Source organism: Myotis myotis, unplaced genomic scaffold (genome assembly GCF_014108235.1).
Source record: "Myotis myotis isolate mMyoMyo1 unplaced genomic scaffold, mMyoMyo1.p scaffold_m19_p_15, whole genome shotgun sequence".
Taxonomy (NCBI): domain Eukaryota; kingdom Metazoa; phylum Chordata; class Mammalia; order Chiroptera; family Vespertilionidae; genus Myotis; species Myotis myotis.
In genome coordinates, this window is record NW_023416319.1 from 43,112,694 (window position 1) to 43,131,808 (window position 19,115).

Sequence of the window (19,115 nt, forward strand, 5' to 3'; positions counted from 1 at the left end):
GTTTACATAAGACCAGAAAACAACTTTTCTTCTTTTTCTTTTTAGAAATGGCTGCAACCAACAATTCTTAATGGAACCAGTGAAATTAACAAAAGGAAAGGAAAGGAGAAAGTGAACTCCATCAGGGGTTTGCCGAATTTTTCTGTAAGGGCCTCATGGTAACTGTTTTAGGCTTTCTGGGCCATGCCGTCTCTGCCACAACTCTGCTCTGGCAGCCCGGCGCAGCCATGAACACACGTGGGCATGGTTATGTTCCAGTAACACTTCCCAGCAGCAGGTGCTGGGCCTGATTCAGTCCGTGGGCTTTCATTTGCCAGCCCCTGACCTTGGTGGCCCTCAGGCCTCACGGGGCATCAGAGTCACTTTATAAATTACCAGCAGAGGCAAACCTCAGAGATATTTCCAGTCTGCTCCCAGATCACGACAATAAACTGAGTCTCACAACAAAGCAAGTCATAACCTTTTTCTTGGTGGAAGGTCTTGCCTTCAATTTGTAGAAAACGCAACACCTGTGAAGGGCAAGAAAGCCAAGCGCAATGAAAGGTATGCCTGTCTGTAGATACCACCCCTGGAGACGCTGTTGCTAGTGCTCCTCCGGTGATTCTAATTTGCCGTCAGGGCTGAGAACCACTCTCTGGGAATGGCCATTTGTCTCTCATGCCCCTCAGATTTCAGGGGCTTTTCTAAGTTATCGTTAGTGTCAGTTTTTACCCAGTGCTCCTCAGATCTTCAGACGACACGGAGACCACCTAGTACTTGGGGTATCAACAGGAATAGTTGACTGAATGAAAAAAATGGAACCTCCGACCCAACTCCACCTGATCTCCACCTCCGTGGCTTTGATCAGGTAAACCTCTGCCCACCGGTTCCAATCTCTTCAGCACCAGCGGGAATAACGTATCATCGGTGGAACTTACCAGGTTGGTTCTGTTTTCTTCTAAGTGAAAAGGAAGCGTGTTGGTGATAATGAGATTCATTCATCTCTTCAAATTTTCTAAAAAGTACACTTTATTATATGTGAGATGCTTACTGGCAACTGAAACATGGACCAGAGGAAAGTCATTGCCTCCCAAATGGCTGGACTCTCCAAAATTTCACTTGTGAATAGAATTATCAAGTCCAAGAATCCCAGTAGTTAGTCTTTATTTTAGTCTTTAAGTTAAGAACTGAATTTCCAGGCAAATGTGTCTTGGTTGGAGAGACCAGTGTTAAAGTGACGAGTCGCCTTCAGTTCACTCCACGTCTTTTTTCCAATTATCCTCAAAGGATGGGGCTCACTTTTCGGCTGTAGACTATTTCCTTTCTCCTGCTTGGTGGTATCCAAATCCTTGGAAGAAAGGATGAGACGCATCTGCCACACTACCATCTCCGAGACTGACAGCCGTGGTGTCAACGCAAAACCAAAAAGGAAACACCTCTTCCCTATAACTCTTCTTTCTCCTCTTCTGCGCAGATGCAGGCTGCCCGTTGACTATTCATAAAGGGTCGGCAGCCCAAGGTCCATACAGTATTAAACACAGTATCAGCCAGGGAATCACATGCTACTTGAAAAAGATGTAGAGAAACAGAGAGGTTAATACTAGTACATAGAACTGCCTCCAAGTAGTATGGGTAATTTCAAAGAGTCAATGTAGCTCCAAGATTGACATGATACCCAGAGGAAAGTAGAGACAATAATCTGAATACAGAATTCAAAGGAAAAGCATACATTTAAAAGGAGTTTTTTTTCAGAACAGCTTCTATCCAATCTAGTAGAGCAGAATACATTTTGGGCACTGGCCAAGTAGCTCAGTTGGTTAGAGCATCATTTTAATATACCGTCCCAATAGGCCAGGGTTGTGGATTCGACTCCTGGTCAGGGCACATACAAGAATCAACCAATGAATGCATAAATAAGTGGAACAACAAATTGATGTTTCTCTATCTCTCTAAAAATCAATCAATAAAATAATAATACATTTTGGGGTGCCCTCTTTTTATGGGTCTCCAGGTCAAAACCATGATTAGCAATCAGCATCTTCCATACCACTATGCTCACTCCATGGCAAATTTACAATTTTTGCAGAATACTTGCTTAAATAACACTACTGTGTTTCCTGTGGCTTTCCCTGTTCGAGTGTGGGATGAATAACCTTTTACTTGTTGAAAATTCAAGTGTGCCTGTTGGATATGTTGGCCAGCCACTGTAAGGCATCAGGGACACGGAGACCAAAGGGATCTCAACTCAGGGATCTCACAGTTTGGACAGAGAGGAGGATAGGATAGACAGGTAAGTATATAGTTACACTACACCATAATGGAAGTTACCCCGCTGTGGTATGGGAACCCACAGTAAGGGTCTCTATCCCTTTGTGAGTAAGGATTGTTATGGAAGGGTCTCAGAGCCCTTGGAAGTTTGATAGGGACTGCATTAAATCTATAGATTCCTTTGGGTAGTATGGACATTTTTAAAAGTTTATTGAGCCCTAGCTGGTTTGGCTCAGTGAATAGAGTGTCGACCAATGGACTGAAGGGTCTCAGGTTTGATTCAGGTTAAGGGCAAGTACCTCGGTTGCAGGCTCAATTCCTGGCCTGACTAGGAAGCAACCAATCAATGTGTCTCTCTCACATTGATGTTCCTCTCTCTCTGTTTCCCCTCCTCCTTGCATACTCTCTAAAAAAATCAATGGAAAAATATCCTCCAATGATAATTAACAACGACAAAAAAGCTTATTGATTTCAGAGAGAGAGAGAGAGATAGAGAGATTGATCTGTTGCTCTATTCCCATCAATGCATTCATTCATTGCTTCTTGCATATGCCCTGACCAGGGATCAAACAGCAACCTTGGTGTATAGGGATGACACTCTAACCAACTGAACTACCCAAACAGGGCCATGGACATTTTTAACAATTCATTAATTCTTCCAGTCCATGAGCATGAACTATCTTTCCATTTATTTGTGTCTTCTTCAATTTTTTTCATCAAAGTCTTATAGTTTTCAGTATGTAGGTCCTTCACCTCCTTGATTAAATCTATTCCTAGGTATTTTATTATTTTGATGCAATTATAAATGGGATTTTTTTTTAAAAAAATTATTTCTGATAGTTTGTTATTAGTATATAGAAATGCAACAGATTTTTGTATGTTAATTTTGTATCCTGCAATGTTACTGAGTTATTTATTCTAACAGTTTTTTGGAAAAGTTTTTGGGTTTTCTATATATAATGCCACATGAAATGGTGAGTTTTAGGTCTTTAATTCCTATTTGGATGGCTTTTATTTCTTCTTCTGACCTAATTTTTCTGGCTAGGACTCCCAATACTATGTTGGTTACAAGTGGTGAGAATGGGTATCCGTGACTTGTTCATAATTTTAGAGGAAAAGCTTTCAGCTTTTCACCATTGATAAAACTGTCTGAACAACAATATAACATGAATTATAAGTGTGTTCCAAGCAGAGGGAACTGCAGACACAGAAAGATATGGACCATCAACCCAAGTGGTTGGGAATGGCAGGGGTCAGGAGAGAAATCAGGAATAAGCAAGTTGATGCTGAAGAGGTAGCTAGCAGTGAACATAGGTATGTCATACGAAGGAGCTTGGGTTTACTCTTAATGAAAAGGAAGGTGACCGGATTTTTGTGGTATAAAAATATATCTGGTCCCTTTGGGGAGAATAAATTTGATGGGACCCAGAGATTGGTTAATTTGCAGTAACCAGGCAAGTTACCAAAGAGATATTTGGGGGAAAGAATCAATTGCTTGAAGGAAGTAACCTGACCTGACCCTAGATTCACAGCAGGCACTTTCTCACCCTTTGTAGGTACAGATAGGGAGATGCTCCCTTTTGCAGGGCCCAAGCAATTACCCATCTTTTCAAGCCCTCACAGATTCACTTTAGGACTACACCCTAGACATGGACCTTTGAACAAGATCCAAGATTTTCCCATCCCTGTGGCATATAGTCAGCTCTATATATGCCTGACTTTCAAACATCACTATCTAAAAATATATAATGCTAATACCTGGATGTGATTTTCTGGCTTCAGAAACTAAGGGATTAAAACTTTTCCTAAAGTGAATTAAGAAAAGGAAATTACAGAATCAATGCTAGAAATTAGATAGCTAAATAGCTGTTAAAACAAAATAAAACAAACAAACAAAAAAACCTATCCTCTCCCAGCCGGTGTGGCTCAGTGGTTGAGCCTTGACCTATGTATGAACCAGGAGGTCACGGTTGGTTCCAGGTCAGGGTACATGCCTGGGTTGTGGGCTCCATCCCTAATGGGGAGGGGGTGTGCAGGAGGCAGTGGATCAGTATTTCTCTCATCATTGTTTCTATCTCTCTCTCTCTCCCTTCCTCTCTGAAATCAATAAAAATACACTTTTTAAAAAATAACTATCCTAGCCCTAACTGGTTTGGCTCAGTGGATAAAGCGTCGGCCTGCGGACTGAAGGGTCCCAGGTTCGATTCCGGTCAAGGGCATGTGCCTTGGTTGCAGGCACATCCCCAGTAGGGGGTGTGCAGGAGGCAGCTGATGGATGTTTCTAACTCTCTATTCCCTCTCCCTTCTTCTCTGTAAAAAATCAATAAAATATATTTTTTTAAAAAATAACTATCCTAAAGCATATGTAGACCTTTACACAAAAAGTTGTGTTTTTTTTTATTTCCCTGACTGAGAACAAAATAAGGTAATAGCCAAACCAAGTGGACCCATACAAAATAACTCCTTCTATGGCAAATGATTTAACAGTGGAATGGGTAACTAAAGCCAACTGGGCAACTCTTTCTCCAGCCTTAAAGGACACATTTTTATATCTCTGGAAAGGGGTTGGTGTGGCGCTGTCCATGGGGAGTGGCGCCAGCAGCTCCTGGGCAGGACAGCAGGAACTTCAGCCAACGAGGGCCGGCACCCTCCCCTCGGCCTGTGCATTGCTCGGTGTTCCATAACGTTCGGGGAGCCCTAATGGCCTCTGTGAGTAAAGGGGCTCTGGCTGCATGTCTGTGTGAAAACAGGAACAAACGTCCTGCTCAGAGGCAGATGCCCTTAAGGTACCTACTTGCCACGTTGGAGACGAAGCCCAGACTTCGCTTAAGGTCAGAGCAGATAGAGTGGAGGCACCATCGGAATTTTGCATCACAGCGATACTTGTTGGCACCGCAGGTGTCATAACAGGCATCCAGCTGGTTGCAGCACTTGGTCATTGCTGGGATGCCCAAGTCCATCTGGGGAAAGAGAGGGAAGAAAATGCCACGTTTAGACCGAGGACCTCAGGCAACCTTGCCCATGTACTTGGCGAGCCAGTTCTCAAATTCCTGCTACACTTTCGGATCAACTGAGAAACACCAGTGACTTGAGAGAATACAGCGGGTTGATAGTCAGGATGCTAAATTTCAATCACAATTTACTTGTTAATTCACAGGTCACTATGGTGATGAAAATAGAAATCAGAACGCCAGTCCAGAAAGCAGTTTCAAAACATCCAAATTCAACTAAAACTTACATGAGATTTTGTCTAAGCAAAGGATCCCAAGGCTCAGAATTAGGAAAACTAAAGTCTTAGTACATCATTTGGGCACCTGCATTTATCAGAAATCCACCCCACACAGCGCTGTGTTAATGGGGTGTGTGTCTGTACATGTTGGGGAGCAGAGTCAGGTATAGGACACAGAGTTCCTGAAGACAAGGGCACTCTGGTCAAATGGCAATATCTAATGCACACTCGGTCATGCGTTTATTAAGTGTCCTATAAGCCATTGTAAATGTGGCATAAGCTGAGTAAATTCATAGAATGCCATCTGTAAAGTAATAAAACGGGAATTTTTTAGAGGGTTTTGAAAGATGAAGAGAGGGTTAACAGAAATAAGGATAGCCTTAGAACATAGCAGGTAACGAAAGGAAATAATGAGCAAATCATATTGTGAGTGAATTTGTTTGTTTAGTCTTTCAAGAGTCTCTCCAGGGAAATACATACATGTAAAAAGTTTTCCTTAAAGCCCTAGCTGGTTTGGCTCAGTGGATAGAGCATCGGCCTGCGGACTGAAGAGTCCTGGGTTCAATTCCAGTCAAGGGCACATGCCTGTTTTGCAGACTCGATCCATGGTGGGGGGTACGGGGGGGAGTGTACAAGAGGCAGCCGATTAATTATTCTCTCTCATCATTGATGTTTCTATCTCTCTCTTCTTCTTCCTGCCTTTCTGAAATCAATAAAAAATATATTTTTTAAAAAAGTTTTCCTTAGAGAGAAGAGTAAGTTGATGGATGACCTTGACTTCCAAAGTAACTAGTTAGATTTGATAAACACTCTTGAGCAAGGAAGGCACATGATACAAAAAGTGATTGCTTTACTACCTGGCCCTGGCCAGGTAGTTCAGTTGGTTAGAGCATCATCCTGATTCACCAGGGTTGCAGGTTTGATCCCCCGTCAGGGTGTATGCAAGAAATAACCAGTGAATGAATGCATAAATAGGTGGAACAACAAATTGATGTTTCTCTCTCTCTCTCTCTCTCTCTCTCTCTCTGTCTCTCTCTCTATCTCTCTCTCTCTGTGTGTGTGTCTCTCTCTCTCTCTTACATATCAATCAATAAAAAAATAGACGGGAACAGGGTGGGTCTAGATGTAGATAGAGCATCTTAGAATCTTGCAGTTTTTCTGATTATATATACTTGGACTTGGATAGACTGTGAAAATCTGGTTTCAGGCATGGTTGGGGAGTTATAGTCAGTGATTATAGTTCCTTTCCCCTTAGGTCTCCATAAGTGTTCCCTCATTTAAACTTTTATTCCAAGGCCACTTAAAGCAGAATATGGAGTTTGGCAGTTTACAATGTCCTTTTAAGCAATATTAAGAGGTTATCTAACTCATTATTAGACTAGGCAAAGGCCTGGACTCTGCAATTCTGGGTAAATTCCATTATCTGATACCTGAAGTAAACTACTTTGCTTGTACCTCACCTCTAAAACTACAAATATATCACAACAGAGGTAACTGAGAATTAGATGAGTACAGTGGCTACCATTCAATTCAGTACAATTCAATTGGAAATACTTGAACTAGTTTTTGATGATATTTGTATCAGCAAACAAAATGACATTACTTCCAAAATATGGTGCATACCACTTCCATAGCTACTAAATTGATAGCAAGTAAAATATATTGGCTGGAAATAGGTGGTTTCTCTATGTAAATGCAGAGTAGGGCAAAAGTAGGCACCCAAAACACAAAGTTTATTCCTGTGTTATTATTTATGAACTGTTGTATTACTTTCCATACAAACAACTGTAAACCTACTTTTGCTCCACCTTTTATTATTTGAAATGATTGTCTTCTGCATCCATACACATTCTGCTTATTGTGGACGAGGATGGGTGTTCAGCTGTGCAGGTTGTTCAAAGCACAAGAGGGTCAGATCTAAGAGGGTTATATCTTCCCACAAGACATCATATTTATTATGAAATGTCTAGCCAATCACAGTCAAGTTTCCTTTTCTAACAAAATCAGTATCTATGTATATAAAAGGCTAATATACAAAGTGTCCCCTCAGGAGTTCGACTGGGAGTTCGATCGCTCGCTATGACGTGTGCTGACCACCAGCAGGTGGCACAGAATGAAGGAGGCCCCAGCCAGCAGCCAGAAGGCCCTGATTGGCTCTGATCGCTGGCCAGGCCTAGGGACCCTACCAGTGCTCAATTTTGTGCACTGGGCCTCTAGTATTAAAATAAATTTCTGACAAATGGAAGAAAACTGTCTTGAGGAAAGAGGACCTCTTTCCAATTTGCATAAAAATGCCCCATGGGTGAGCAGGATCTTATAATAAACATTATGCCACTTAGAAAATTATTACAAAGTAAAATCTTTTGAATCATCAGAAAAGTGAAGTTGAGCCTGGTTAAGATACAAGTTAAAAATCACAGTTCAGATATGAAATCCCTGTACCTACATTTTACATAGGGCCTCTTGTCCAAAGAAGTCTTAAAAGAAATTATAACATGAATGTTTAGCCAGTGACTGGAGGTGTGTATGGAGGTTTTTCTTGGGGGTGGGGTATGAGGGTGCGTTTGCAGAGTTCTATGATGTTAATACTCCAAACACAGCTGATTTGGCATGAGAGATCCTGACAATACCATAGCAGTCAGCTCTCACTGGTCAGTCCCAGCTGGCTCCACACGTCAAACCTCTCAGATCTATTTCCTATTTAGTTCTGTTTGATCCCTTAAAGCTCAGCTGATGTTTGCCATGGTGATTTCCACGTTCACTTTACAAGGGCTTATCTGAGGGACAGCTGCCTCTAACAAAAGGAAGTCAAATTCTTCTTTTAAAAATTATCTCCTTTCCTCCGTCTCCAATTTAAACTGCTCAATCACATTGCCCAACTATATTCTATATGCGGTCACTTCCATCAGCAATAACTCTTGAATGTGTCTCAGCTAAAACCGGTCAGCGGAGAAGACGATGGTGGTGTACATACACTTTCTGGTACCTTGAGACCCAGGAAGTAGGAGCTGCAGCCATTGGGCTCCTGCGGCTTGTAGTGAGGTCTGGGCATTGGTGCCTTTCCTAGCAGAGAAAGAAGAGGAAGAAGCGGGAAGGAATATTTAGAAATTAAGCATTTGGAAACATTCGTGAAATAAAAAATATCTAAAAGCGTGATCAGTTTTTCCTTTGAAAGTCATGGTTCCTCAGCAGATATTCACATCCAAATTAGGTGGTGGTAATGGTAACAGTGATAATGATGTCCTAAAAGAGTACTAACCTCAGGCCGGTTTGGCATTTCTCTCCTAATCTCAAAGAATTTCTAATGTTTCTTAAGTGCATGACCTTGAAGATAAGGTCCTTGGCAAAACCGAACTGAAACTCAAGATTTCTTACTCCCCTATCCACTGTCCGGCCACACTCCTTGCACAGAAAAAGGAAAACACGACCTGATCACACAGTCAGGAACCAGAATTGTAACAGTTCCGCAAAGTTTTTCCCAGAATAACTAGAACGGAACTTTGCAAAATTCTATAAATATAGGCAAACCATTATTGCCCAAAGGACAAAGAAAACACCCTATTTAGGCATTTCTATCATAGAACTAAGCAGAGATTATCTGAAAAACTTTTAATTTCTTGGTTTCTCCTACATGGCTTTTGAGTTATTTTATGATCTTGCCAATACGTACCAGGATTCTTTGTCAGTTGTCTCAATGGTGGTCATGCATCATAAAGATAACCTTGACCTGAGGTGACCTCAGGGCAGTCATCTCCAGTGAGAATTTTTATCTATTATCTGGTTAAGAAAATGGGGTGGAGAGCTTACGTGACTTGCTTAAGTCACGGAGTAAGGGGGAAGTAAGGTGTAAATCCAGATTTCTTGTTTTTCTCCAAAGCTCATGTTCTTCCTCCGCATTCCTTTGCCTCTTTTTAGGACAAGATATAGCATAAGACTGAGGAAATAAGCTAAGAATTAATCCTCGGAGTGAGGTACCTGGCATTTCTATTTTCTTTATTTTAATTTTTATTATGAAATTTCAAAACTGAAGAAAAGTCAAAAAAACACCCATGAACCCACTACATAAACATAATAAAGGTTAACATTACCAAACTTTCCATAAATATATTTTCTGATTAATTAATGTTGCAAGTATAGTTGAAGCCCCTTTGCCCCCCATTTTCCTGTTTTAATTTTTAAATACTAAGTCTATGCTTTAAAGCCCAAAATTGTCTTGATTATTCTTGGCCCTTCACTCTTGCATATGAATTAGTACATTCTATAAGAGATTGTCAGAATTTTGCTTGAACATACATTGAATTTATAGATTAATTTGGAAACAACTGACTTTCGTAGAATATTCTGTCTTCCCAAACATGGGCATAGTATAGCTTTCCATTTACTTAGTCCTCCTTTATATCCTTCAATAGAGTGTTATCATTTTCTCCGTGTATCTATTATCTCTCCGACATTCTGGACTATTCAGATGCTTACACAATATAGGATATCTCATAAAACGCCAGAATTACGGATCATAAGGCTGGTATAGTACATCTGCACTTTTCTGGATCCCAGGCTGCTTCTAGCTTTCTGCTCTACCAGCCCTAGAATGAAGCCCTGGCTCTCATGGTCCAAAATGGAGCTTCAGCTAACACCTTCCTATTGTAAGCAGCACATGGAAGAAGGAAGTAGAAGGATCACAGCCTCCCTCTTGAACAAACACACTCCAGAATGTTACACACATCACTTCCTCTTTCTCCCTTTGGCCAGATCTTAATCAAATGACAACACCTAGTTGCAAAGGTGGGTAATGAAATGAAGTTTTTATTCAATGGGGGCAACCTGTTTTCTTCAGTAGCTGCATCATTTACATTCCCATCTGCAATGCACAAGGGTTCCAATTTCTCCACATCCTCACAGTTTCACTACAGTGCACCTAGATGTGAAGTGTATATCCTTATCCTGCTCTGAACAATCTGAAGATTCGGGTTTCTTTGACCTCTGGAGACTCCACAGCCATTGTCTGAATACAGGAAAGCCTCGCTATAGCAGACTAATTCAGGAGAGGGGGGTGTCCATTAAAGCCGAAAGTCCATTATATATTAACATATAATATAATTTCTCCCACATGCATATGTTAAAAAATTGACAAATTAGTTTACATGTTTTCACTTACGTAGACATATTTGTGTAATTACAATTAAGTATGTCTGAAAAGTTTAATTTCACAGAAAAGTATGCTATATGTGTTACTGTGATTTTAAATGTATACTGAACAGGTCTAGTAAATGGATGCATTCACCAGTCACCACAAGCAAACAAATGTACACGGCTGGGGGGTGGCTGGGCCTATAATGGGACGTCCCTGGCATAAGTTAGAACCGCTGCAGAAAGTCCACCACGTGACAATGGAACCAATAACTCCAAGAGAGGCAGTGTGAGCACATGCTAATCATTCCACAAACATTGTTCACAAGCGGTGACTCTTGGATTTAAATATGTAGACTATAGTTGTAGACATGTAATATTCATTTATGTCGGCAAAATTACTACAGCGTTTTTTCCAACATATGACCTATTTGCTAAAATTTGATTAATAACAAAAAAAAACACCTGTTAATTTAATCATGAGCAAATTTTGGTTAAAGGCATTTCTAAATTAATTTTCACATATGACATACGGATTTTGCTTGTTAAGTCTGAAGTCCATTAAATCAAGGTCTGCAAAACTGAGGGTTTACTGTATTTTATTTTCCTCATTCTCTCTAGTTTCTCCTTCTGGGCCTCTTACTACTGAACAGTGAATCTTTTTAATCCTATACTTTACACATCTTAACCTCTCTTTTACATTTTATATATGTTTCTCTCTGTACTGATTTTTTATTAACTTCATCAAGTCTATTTACCATTTTCCTAATTCTCTCTAACCTGCTGTTTAACTCATCCACTGAGTTTTTTTTCAATGACTGTAAGTTTCATTTCTTAGAATTCTTCTTTTAAATTCGTGTATTCATTTTCATTGAGTTCTTTTTTTTCTTCAATATATCTTTATTTATTTTAGAGAGAGGAAGGGAGTGAGAGAGATAGAAACATCAATGAGAGCGAAACATCAATTGGTTGCCTACTGCACACCCCCTGCTGGGGATCGAGCCACAACTCGGACATGTGCCCTGACTTGAAATTGAACCATAACCTCCTGGTTCATGGGCCAATGACCAACCACTGAACCACAACGATGGGTTTTGTTGGGTGCTTTTTATATGTCTTCTATTCCTTTTTATTTCTTTAATAATTTCAAATATTCTTGTTTATATTATTTATATCTATTATATTATTTTTATCTATTTATTTATCCTCACCCAATGATGTTTTTTTATTGATTTTAGAGAAAGGAAGAGAGGGGTTAGGGAGAGAAGTAGAGGAATAGAGAAAGAGAGAGAAACATAGATACTTGAGAGAAACATCAATCAGTTGCCTCCCAAAAGTGCCCTGACTGGGGATCAAACCCCCAACCTTTTGGTGCATAGGATGATGCTCCAACCAACTGAGCCACACCAGCCAGGGCCTAAGTCTTTCATTTTTAAATGTCTACTAACTCTCACTCATGGTGGATTCTTTTTTCACATGTTGTGTCTCTTCAGAGGGGCTGTTTTTCTAAAACATTCCTGTGCCCTGCATCGTACACTACAGAGCAGTTCCTCGACTGCTTTTGCCGTGGCTGTAGGAGTCTCAAGATACTTCATGTTAATTTCTGGATTCCTCACCTGTGCATAGAATATGCTTGGAGTAGCGGATTTTTAGTGTTATTTGTCCTTTAAGCCCTAGCCCTGGGTGAATGGAAAGCATCCTTGCTACTTCCTTGGAATATGGATAGAGGTTTTCTAATCTTTTTAAACAGACTGGGCAGCCCACCAGGCTCTAAGCTTTATGCAAACTGTCCAGTTCCAACTTCTTGGGAAAAGTGAAAAGTTACTTTTCCTCTCTTTGCCTGAGCATTAACACCGATTCCTCAGTCCCTGGGTCTACATCTGTTCCAGACTGAAAACCCAAGGGCCACAGCAGCAGCCAGCTCACCACTTTGCCTTGTGTTTTCTCTGTATTTCTGGAACTTGAGAGGTTGCCTTTATTTCGTTCTGGTTTGAGTGTGTACTTTTTAAAAATATTTTATTTTTACAGTGTTTCTTATTTATAATGGAGAGGTGCTGTACATATTGATGGAGTCCGCCAGCCCACCCGTAATTCTTGCATTACTTTTCAAAGGTTTTGAGAAAGATAATTTACCATTGACAACCGTGAGTGTGTGTGTGTGTGTGTGTGTGTGTAGCTCTGGGAGTGGGAGAATGCATAAAGTGTGTTAAATAATATTAGTAATCAAATTACACTTATGAAAAATAATCACATTGTGTATTTAATCTTGGAGATGACATCAAATATGCACTTAATCTTGGAGGTGAGATTACAGAAATTTTATTTTTCCTTCGGATTGTTCTTTTACAAATGTCGTATATATACCAGCCTTAAAGAAATCAGGAAAAAATTGAATGAAAAAAACAAATGTCTAAATTTGATGGTAAAATTCGCTTTTTAATAACTTTGTTGATAAAGGGCTTTTGCGGCAGACTCGGTGCGGTTTCCTGGGTCCTTCTGCTTTGTTTGCACCTGAGAACTTAACCTGAGAGCAAGCCAGAAACTCTGAGCTTCCGGTTTGAAAGATAATGAAACACCAATTATAGTCACTTCCTAACTGGCCTGCTACTGAGGAAGGTTATTTTCATTGTGTTTAATATTTATCATAGCTGCAGAAATTCTATTTAGGAATGAAGCTTAGAAAAAAATTGATGGTTTGAGTCTAAGCTGAAATAATATACTACATCCTCAAGTTACAGTCTGAGTCATTTTGAGTTGTGTTGAGTCCTTACAGTTTGATGTTTTGAGTCTAGGCATTAATAACATACAAGTTGATTTTATTTTCCTGGTTTTGGCTATTTATAGGAGTGGGAGGCTGACAACCTGATCCTATAGCTTATAGGTTGGCAAACATGGCCCACGTCTAGTCCATGGCCTGCTTTTGTATAGTCTGCCAGCCAAACATGGTTTTATCAAAACAAGGATAATATTTTGTGACATGAAAATGATATTAAATTCAAATTATAATATCCAATAAAATGTTTTATTGGAACATAGCAACACTCACTACCTATTGGCTATGCCTGCTTCCCCAGAAAAAAATAGCAGAACATTCTTATAATCTTGATGAGAGTATGGTTTTCTAAGCAAGACAACAACTTCAGAAAACATAAAGAAAAAGACAGGCAGACTTGACGTTAGAAAATTAAAAACTTCTGAATAAAGTAAAATGCAAGAAAAGAAGTAAAACACTTAAAAATGAGAGCGATTTCGGGAGAGTTAGCCATGAAGCTCCTGTTCTGCCCACAGCTGTGCACGCTGCCTCCCGGTCCCAGCCTTCTTCTGTTTTGTCGCTGAGAAGAGCAGTAAACCGTCTGGGGCTTTCTTACCCAGGTCAAGGGTTCAGTCTTCCGGGAGGGTGTGTCTGTTCTCCCCGCCCGCCGGATCCTGCCGAAGCAGCCCTGTGCCTCCCCCAGGTCTCCCTAGGAGGCAGACTGCATTTGAAATGATGTCTGCTTACTTCCAGAAGCACTCAGATGCGGCACATCAGGGAACGAAGCAGAACTGTGACAGTTTTATTGAAGCAATACATTCTGTTTCAGTTGCTAAAGCAGAGTAAGTTATTGCATGAGGGGAACTGACCAAGTTGACCTAGTTTGCCTGGGACTGCCGCTGGGTTAGTCCCACTCCCCAGGGACCCCAGACTCTCCCCTCAGTCCCCAGCAAACCGGGACAACTGGTCACCCCAGCATGAGAACAACTTTGCCTCTAAACCAGTAGCTCTAAATGAAAAAAAGAAGACTGACATTTAGAGAACTTTTTTCCTTAGAACTAAACCCAAGAAGAAATCCATCATGAAGTCCTTTCACCCAAGTGTGACAGTGTGGACAGTGTCTTCCAGGATGATTCATGAGACACCGAGACCTTCATAAAGACACAGAGACTTAATCAGGCGACGGTGTCTTCCTGACGCTGAGGCTGTTGTCCAGCCGCTGGGATTTCTGAGTTTAATGTTGAAAGAGAACTGGAAGCATCTGAATGCACAGTAACCTGTGCACCAGACCATCTTTCTCATAACATTTATAAAATGTGTTTGGTGCATGTCGTGCGCCATACATGGCACTAATTCTTTGTATATATTCTCTTTAATTCTTCAACAACCTTACAAAGTAGGTAAGGTAGGTGTTATTAACTTACTTATAAACATGAGAAAACAAAGGTTGAGCATTAGGTAACTTGTGCAAGGTCACCAGCAATGAGATTACCCAACTCCAACCCCACCCCCCACCACCACCAACAACAACCCTGCCCAGTTCAAACCCATGATTTTTCCATTACTGGTATTTCACTAAGTCTAGTTCAAGGACCACCTGTGCAGCCCCAGGGTCCACCACAGACCTACTGAGTCAGAATCTCTGGGGCGGGAGAGGGGATCTTGTCCACCCAGTGCAGGCCGCTCTGCATGCTGTTGATACCATGTTCTGCATCTCCTTGTACTATTTATAGCCCGATCCTTTGGCCAGACTTTGGGTGCTGACATGAAAATAAATGTTGTAGATATAAGAAGTGTGAAGAGCAATGTTGACGCATGATTGTAGGTTACCAGGGTACAAACACACCTTTACCTGTCTGAACAACCTACAGTCTGAAGTTCTCCAAGAATGACCTCCCAACCTGTGCTCCAAACCTTGGCTGCACTTGGGAATCACCTGGGAAATGTTAAAAATGCGTACATCTGGGTCTAATCCATGGAGAGTCTGACTTCACTGGTTTGGGTGGCAGGAGTGTATAAAGCCCCCCAGGTGATTGTAAGTGCCCGGCGGAGGTAGGGAACCTTGTTTTAAGTACAGGCACACCTCGTTTCATTGCACGTGGCTTTATTGTGCTTCACACACGTGCTTTTTACAAATTGAACGCAAGACCTGCCACCAGCAAAATGATTACAGCTGGTTGTATTGCGAAACTTGCTTTATTGCTGTGGTGTGGAAAGGAACCTGCAATATCTCCGAGGTATGCCGGATTGTGGTAAGTACTTATAAAACAGAAAAAAATTTTCTTGTAGATTAATTCTTACTAAATTGTTGTTTCTGGCCAAAGCTTGCAGCCTTTAAGGCAGTTTTTTCTCTCGAAATGTGGTCCCTGGACCAGCAGCAGTGGGATCACCTGGGAACCCTTAGAAATGCAAATTTCCCAGCCACGCCAAAGCAACAAATCAGAAGCAGGCGGGGTGGGGGCCCAGCCGGAAGTTTGAGAACCACCGCTTCAAAGAGGGAGGGAAACACGCTGCCAGGAGATGTATCCGAAAGCAAACTGGAAGCGCACACCCAGTCAGCTACGAGGTGCTATCTGTTCGGGAGAGCGTGATTCACAATCAGCTCGAGAAGATATTCGTAGGGTTGGGCCCCGCATCCAGGTGCTCCTCTCCGCTGGATTCCAAAGGTAACAAGGCTTAACCCCCTGTTCCCCGCGTTTCCAGGCCCCTCTGTTTGCAGACTGAGTGGCGTCCTTTGCCTTCCTGCCCTCGCTGTTGACTGTTCCCATCCCCCACTGAGAGCTGCCGACACTGACTTGCCCAAGTAGAGGCTTGCAATCAAACGCTGCTGACATCTTTTGACACTGTGTTGCTGGAGAAGGAAGAGAGGGTTTGACCCTTGTTTTCCTAAGAGACTCCTGTTCTCATCCGCCTGCTGAGCCGCGGACCTACATCTCGTGTTGTCTCTAGGAAGGGAAAGCGACCTGTGTTGGTATCTGCAGGGAGTGAGCCCCTTTCCGGCCCCCTTGGTGCCCACTAGGTGAGAAGAGGCCAGGGACAGGGACAGGGCCAGGGACAAGGCCAGGGCGCCTCTGCTGCTGTCCTCCCGCCTCGCACAAAGCCAAGGCCAGGGGTTCAGGTGGTCCTGGCCTAGAACAGGCTTTTCACCACAAGGCAACGTCACAGACAAAACGCAGCTTCCTTTTTCACCGTATCCGTATGTACCTAAAATTCTGTGTCACAAAACTTCTGGTTCTGGCGCAATGGTTTCCCATTGCCTCCTAGTCGGCCGCGTCTAGTAAGGAAGCAGCCCCCAACCCCCCTCGAAGGTAAAAAGAGAGAGAGGGAGCCTGGGAGAGTCTCTCTCAAAGCTGAGCTCTACCTGTGGACAGTTTGGAGAAAACATGTCTCAAGTGCTTTCCTGCGGCTGCACTGGCTCTCCATTTTCATCTCTAACCCCACGATGAAACCCCAGGACCGATGCTGTATGAGGCTGTGCATAATTTTGAAAACGTTTGCGTTTGAATTACCCCTGCCCCTCAGCTGCGAGGTCCAGGGCCCGCATTCTGCCCCCAGGGCCTGGGCTTCCAGGGCCTGAGGAAGAGCTGGCCCCGAGGTCTCTGTGGACCTGAGGCTCCTCCCCGTTCCCAGCCCTGCACCTGGCACCAGGCCCCACCCCAGGTGGGCAGCGGCAGCTGGCGGTGGGCTTTCCCAGCGCTGCCCCGGGAGTCAGCAAGGTGAGCCCAGCAGAGACGACAAAGCTGGGAGGAAGGTGTGAGCAGCACCCGGGGAACCCATTCCAGGCTTAGCACAGAGTGACTCAGGGAGCTGTTTCCACAGCCCCTCTTTCCCCGCAAAATTTCCTCTGAAAGTTCAGCTTCATTTTCACCCTAGGAATTCTCAAACAGCTCCCGTGTTCTTCCTCCCGCCCATGCGGCCTCTCCCTGAAGTACCACCTCACAGCAAACCATTAAAATGGCCCCAGCGAACAGGTCTCGGAGCTTCTGGGAGCTGGGGTGCCAGATCAAATAGAGGCAGTCCAGTGGTATTTGATTTTCAGATAAACAACCAACAGTTTGTCAGTATAAGTGGCCCCACGTATTTCAAATGTACCGACACACTATTTGTTGTTTATGTGAGATTCAGATGTCACTGGGTGTCTTATATTTTCACTTGCTGAGTCTGGCAATCCTACCCAAGAGGAGGATGACAGCAAAAAAGTTCATGACCGGCTGTGACCCTGCACAAGTCCACCGGCAAGAGTCTACAGGAGGAGAAACTGCACTCACCGTATCGGCACCGGTACTGACATACCCCGTTCTTCCCTCCCAGCAGCTCCAGAAAGGAATCGAAGTAGCTGTTGACAGACTCAAAGCTGCCCCGGATGTGCCGGAGGCCCCAGTTGGAATAGGACTCCTCTGCGTCAGGGCTGGTGTCGCTCTGTGCCAGGCCACCTCCCAGGCTCAGCCACAGAATCAAGGAGCTGGTGGCCAGCTTCATCCTGCAGCCAGGTAGGCGCCGAGGTCTCTCCTCGAACCCCAGCCACAGTCCCAGGAAGCCCAGGTACGCAGCCCCTAGGCCTGCTGTCCGGCAGGACTGGGAAAGGGATTATCGGGAACACTCAATCTCTGCTCCCCAGAGGTGGACTTTAAACACAGCTGTGGAGGTTGGGATGAGATCAGAGCAATTAGAAAGGGCAAAGGTTAGGCAGTGGGAGGGATGGCCAGTGAGAGAGAGCGCTGCGAGGTGGATTCACAGCCCTGGAGGTGGGAGATGTTGGCCAACTTCTGGGAGGCCTGAGCAGTGGAGCAATTGGAATCCTACCCCCAACCGGCTCATTAACCTATTGATCAGTTACAAGCTTGGCCCTTCAGTCAGGCCCTTGACATAAGAGCTTGTCCTAAAGTCCTAGCCTCACCCCTATGCCAGTCACGTACACGTGGCCTCTGGGGAGACTCGGGAGTATGTCTAAAGGATTCAGAGAAACCCCCAAGGCAGTGGGTTAACAGTGTCACCTGTCCCAGTGTCCGGATGTGTGTGGTCAGAGACGGTGTGCAGAGGGGCATTCGGGCCTGGGACCCCGGCTTCTGCTTGCTCCCTGCTTGGCGCTCAGACCCTGTGCTCTAACCTGGCAGAGCTCCTGGTAGGCAGCCTGGTGCGGGCGTTGGTGCCCTGTCTTTACAGCAGTGTTTTTGCTTACACTCAGCATGTGTGATATCTGGGATTGCCCAGGGATGGTCCTGGGGGAACTCAGCTCTCCTAGTGTTGGTTTTATGTTGAGTTGCTTAAAAGTCAGAGGGTTGCCCCAGCTGGTTTGGCTCAGTGGATAGAGCATTGGCCTGCGGACTGAAGGGGCCCAGGTTTGATTCCGGTCAAGGGCACATGCCCAGGTTGTGGGCTCGATCCCCAGTGGGGGTGCTGCAGGAGGCAGCCAATCAATGATTCCCTCTCATCATTGATGTTTCTATCTCTCCCCTCTCCCTTCCTCTCTGAAATCAATAAAAATATATATATATTTTTTTAAAAGTCAGAGTGTTTATCAGAAACACTATTTGAAATTTGAGGCTTCATGAGTGTTGACTGAAGTCTAGTGTTTGGGCATCACTTTTAGTTTATACTTTGCTTTTAGTCAGAGAAGAAATGAATTCCATCCTGAAATCACTAGTCTATAAAAAATGATACACTTTTTGACCAAGTGTATCTTCTCTCAAAAGTCTAGAAAGCCTCATAGAAGATGAATTAAGTGTTGCTGGTGTCAGGATGGCCGAGTGGTCTAAGAAG

The 19,115-nt window shown here is 43.2% G+C and overlaps 1 protein-coding gene across 3 annotated transcripts; it reads right to left on the reverse strand.

Annotated features, from left to right (window-relative positions):
* Position 1: 1 nt before the first annotated feature.
* PLA2G12B (phospholipase A2 group XIIB) lies at positions 2-17,982 on the reverse strand. 3 transcript variants are annotated; one of them, XM_036337055.1, is made up of 4 exons: positions 17,624-17,982; positions 8,463-8,539; positions 5,042-5,207; positions 2-1,544 (listed from the first exon to the last, which is right to left on the reverse strand). In XM_036337055.1, exons 1-4 carry the CDS (start codon positions 17,832-17,834, stop codon positions 1,423-1,425), a joined length of 576 nt encoding a protein of 191 aa, XP_036192948.1. In that variant the 5' UTR covers positions 17,835-17,982; the 3' UTR covers positions 2-1,422. The 3 variants fall into 3 exon arrangements, with proteins under 3 accessions (XP_036192948.1, XP_036192945.1, XP_036192946.1); XM_036337052.1 differs by having other exon boundaries at positions 8-1,544; positions 8,451-8,539; XM_036337053.1 differs by having other exon boundaries at positions 10-1,541; positions 8,451-8,539.
* Between the last annotated feature and the right edge of the window lie 1,133 nt (positions 17,983-19,115).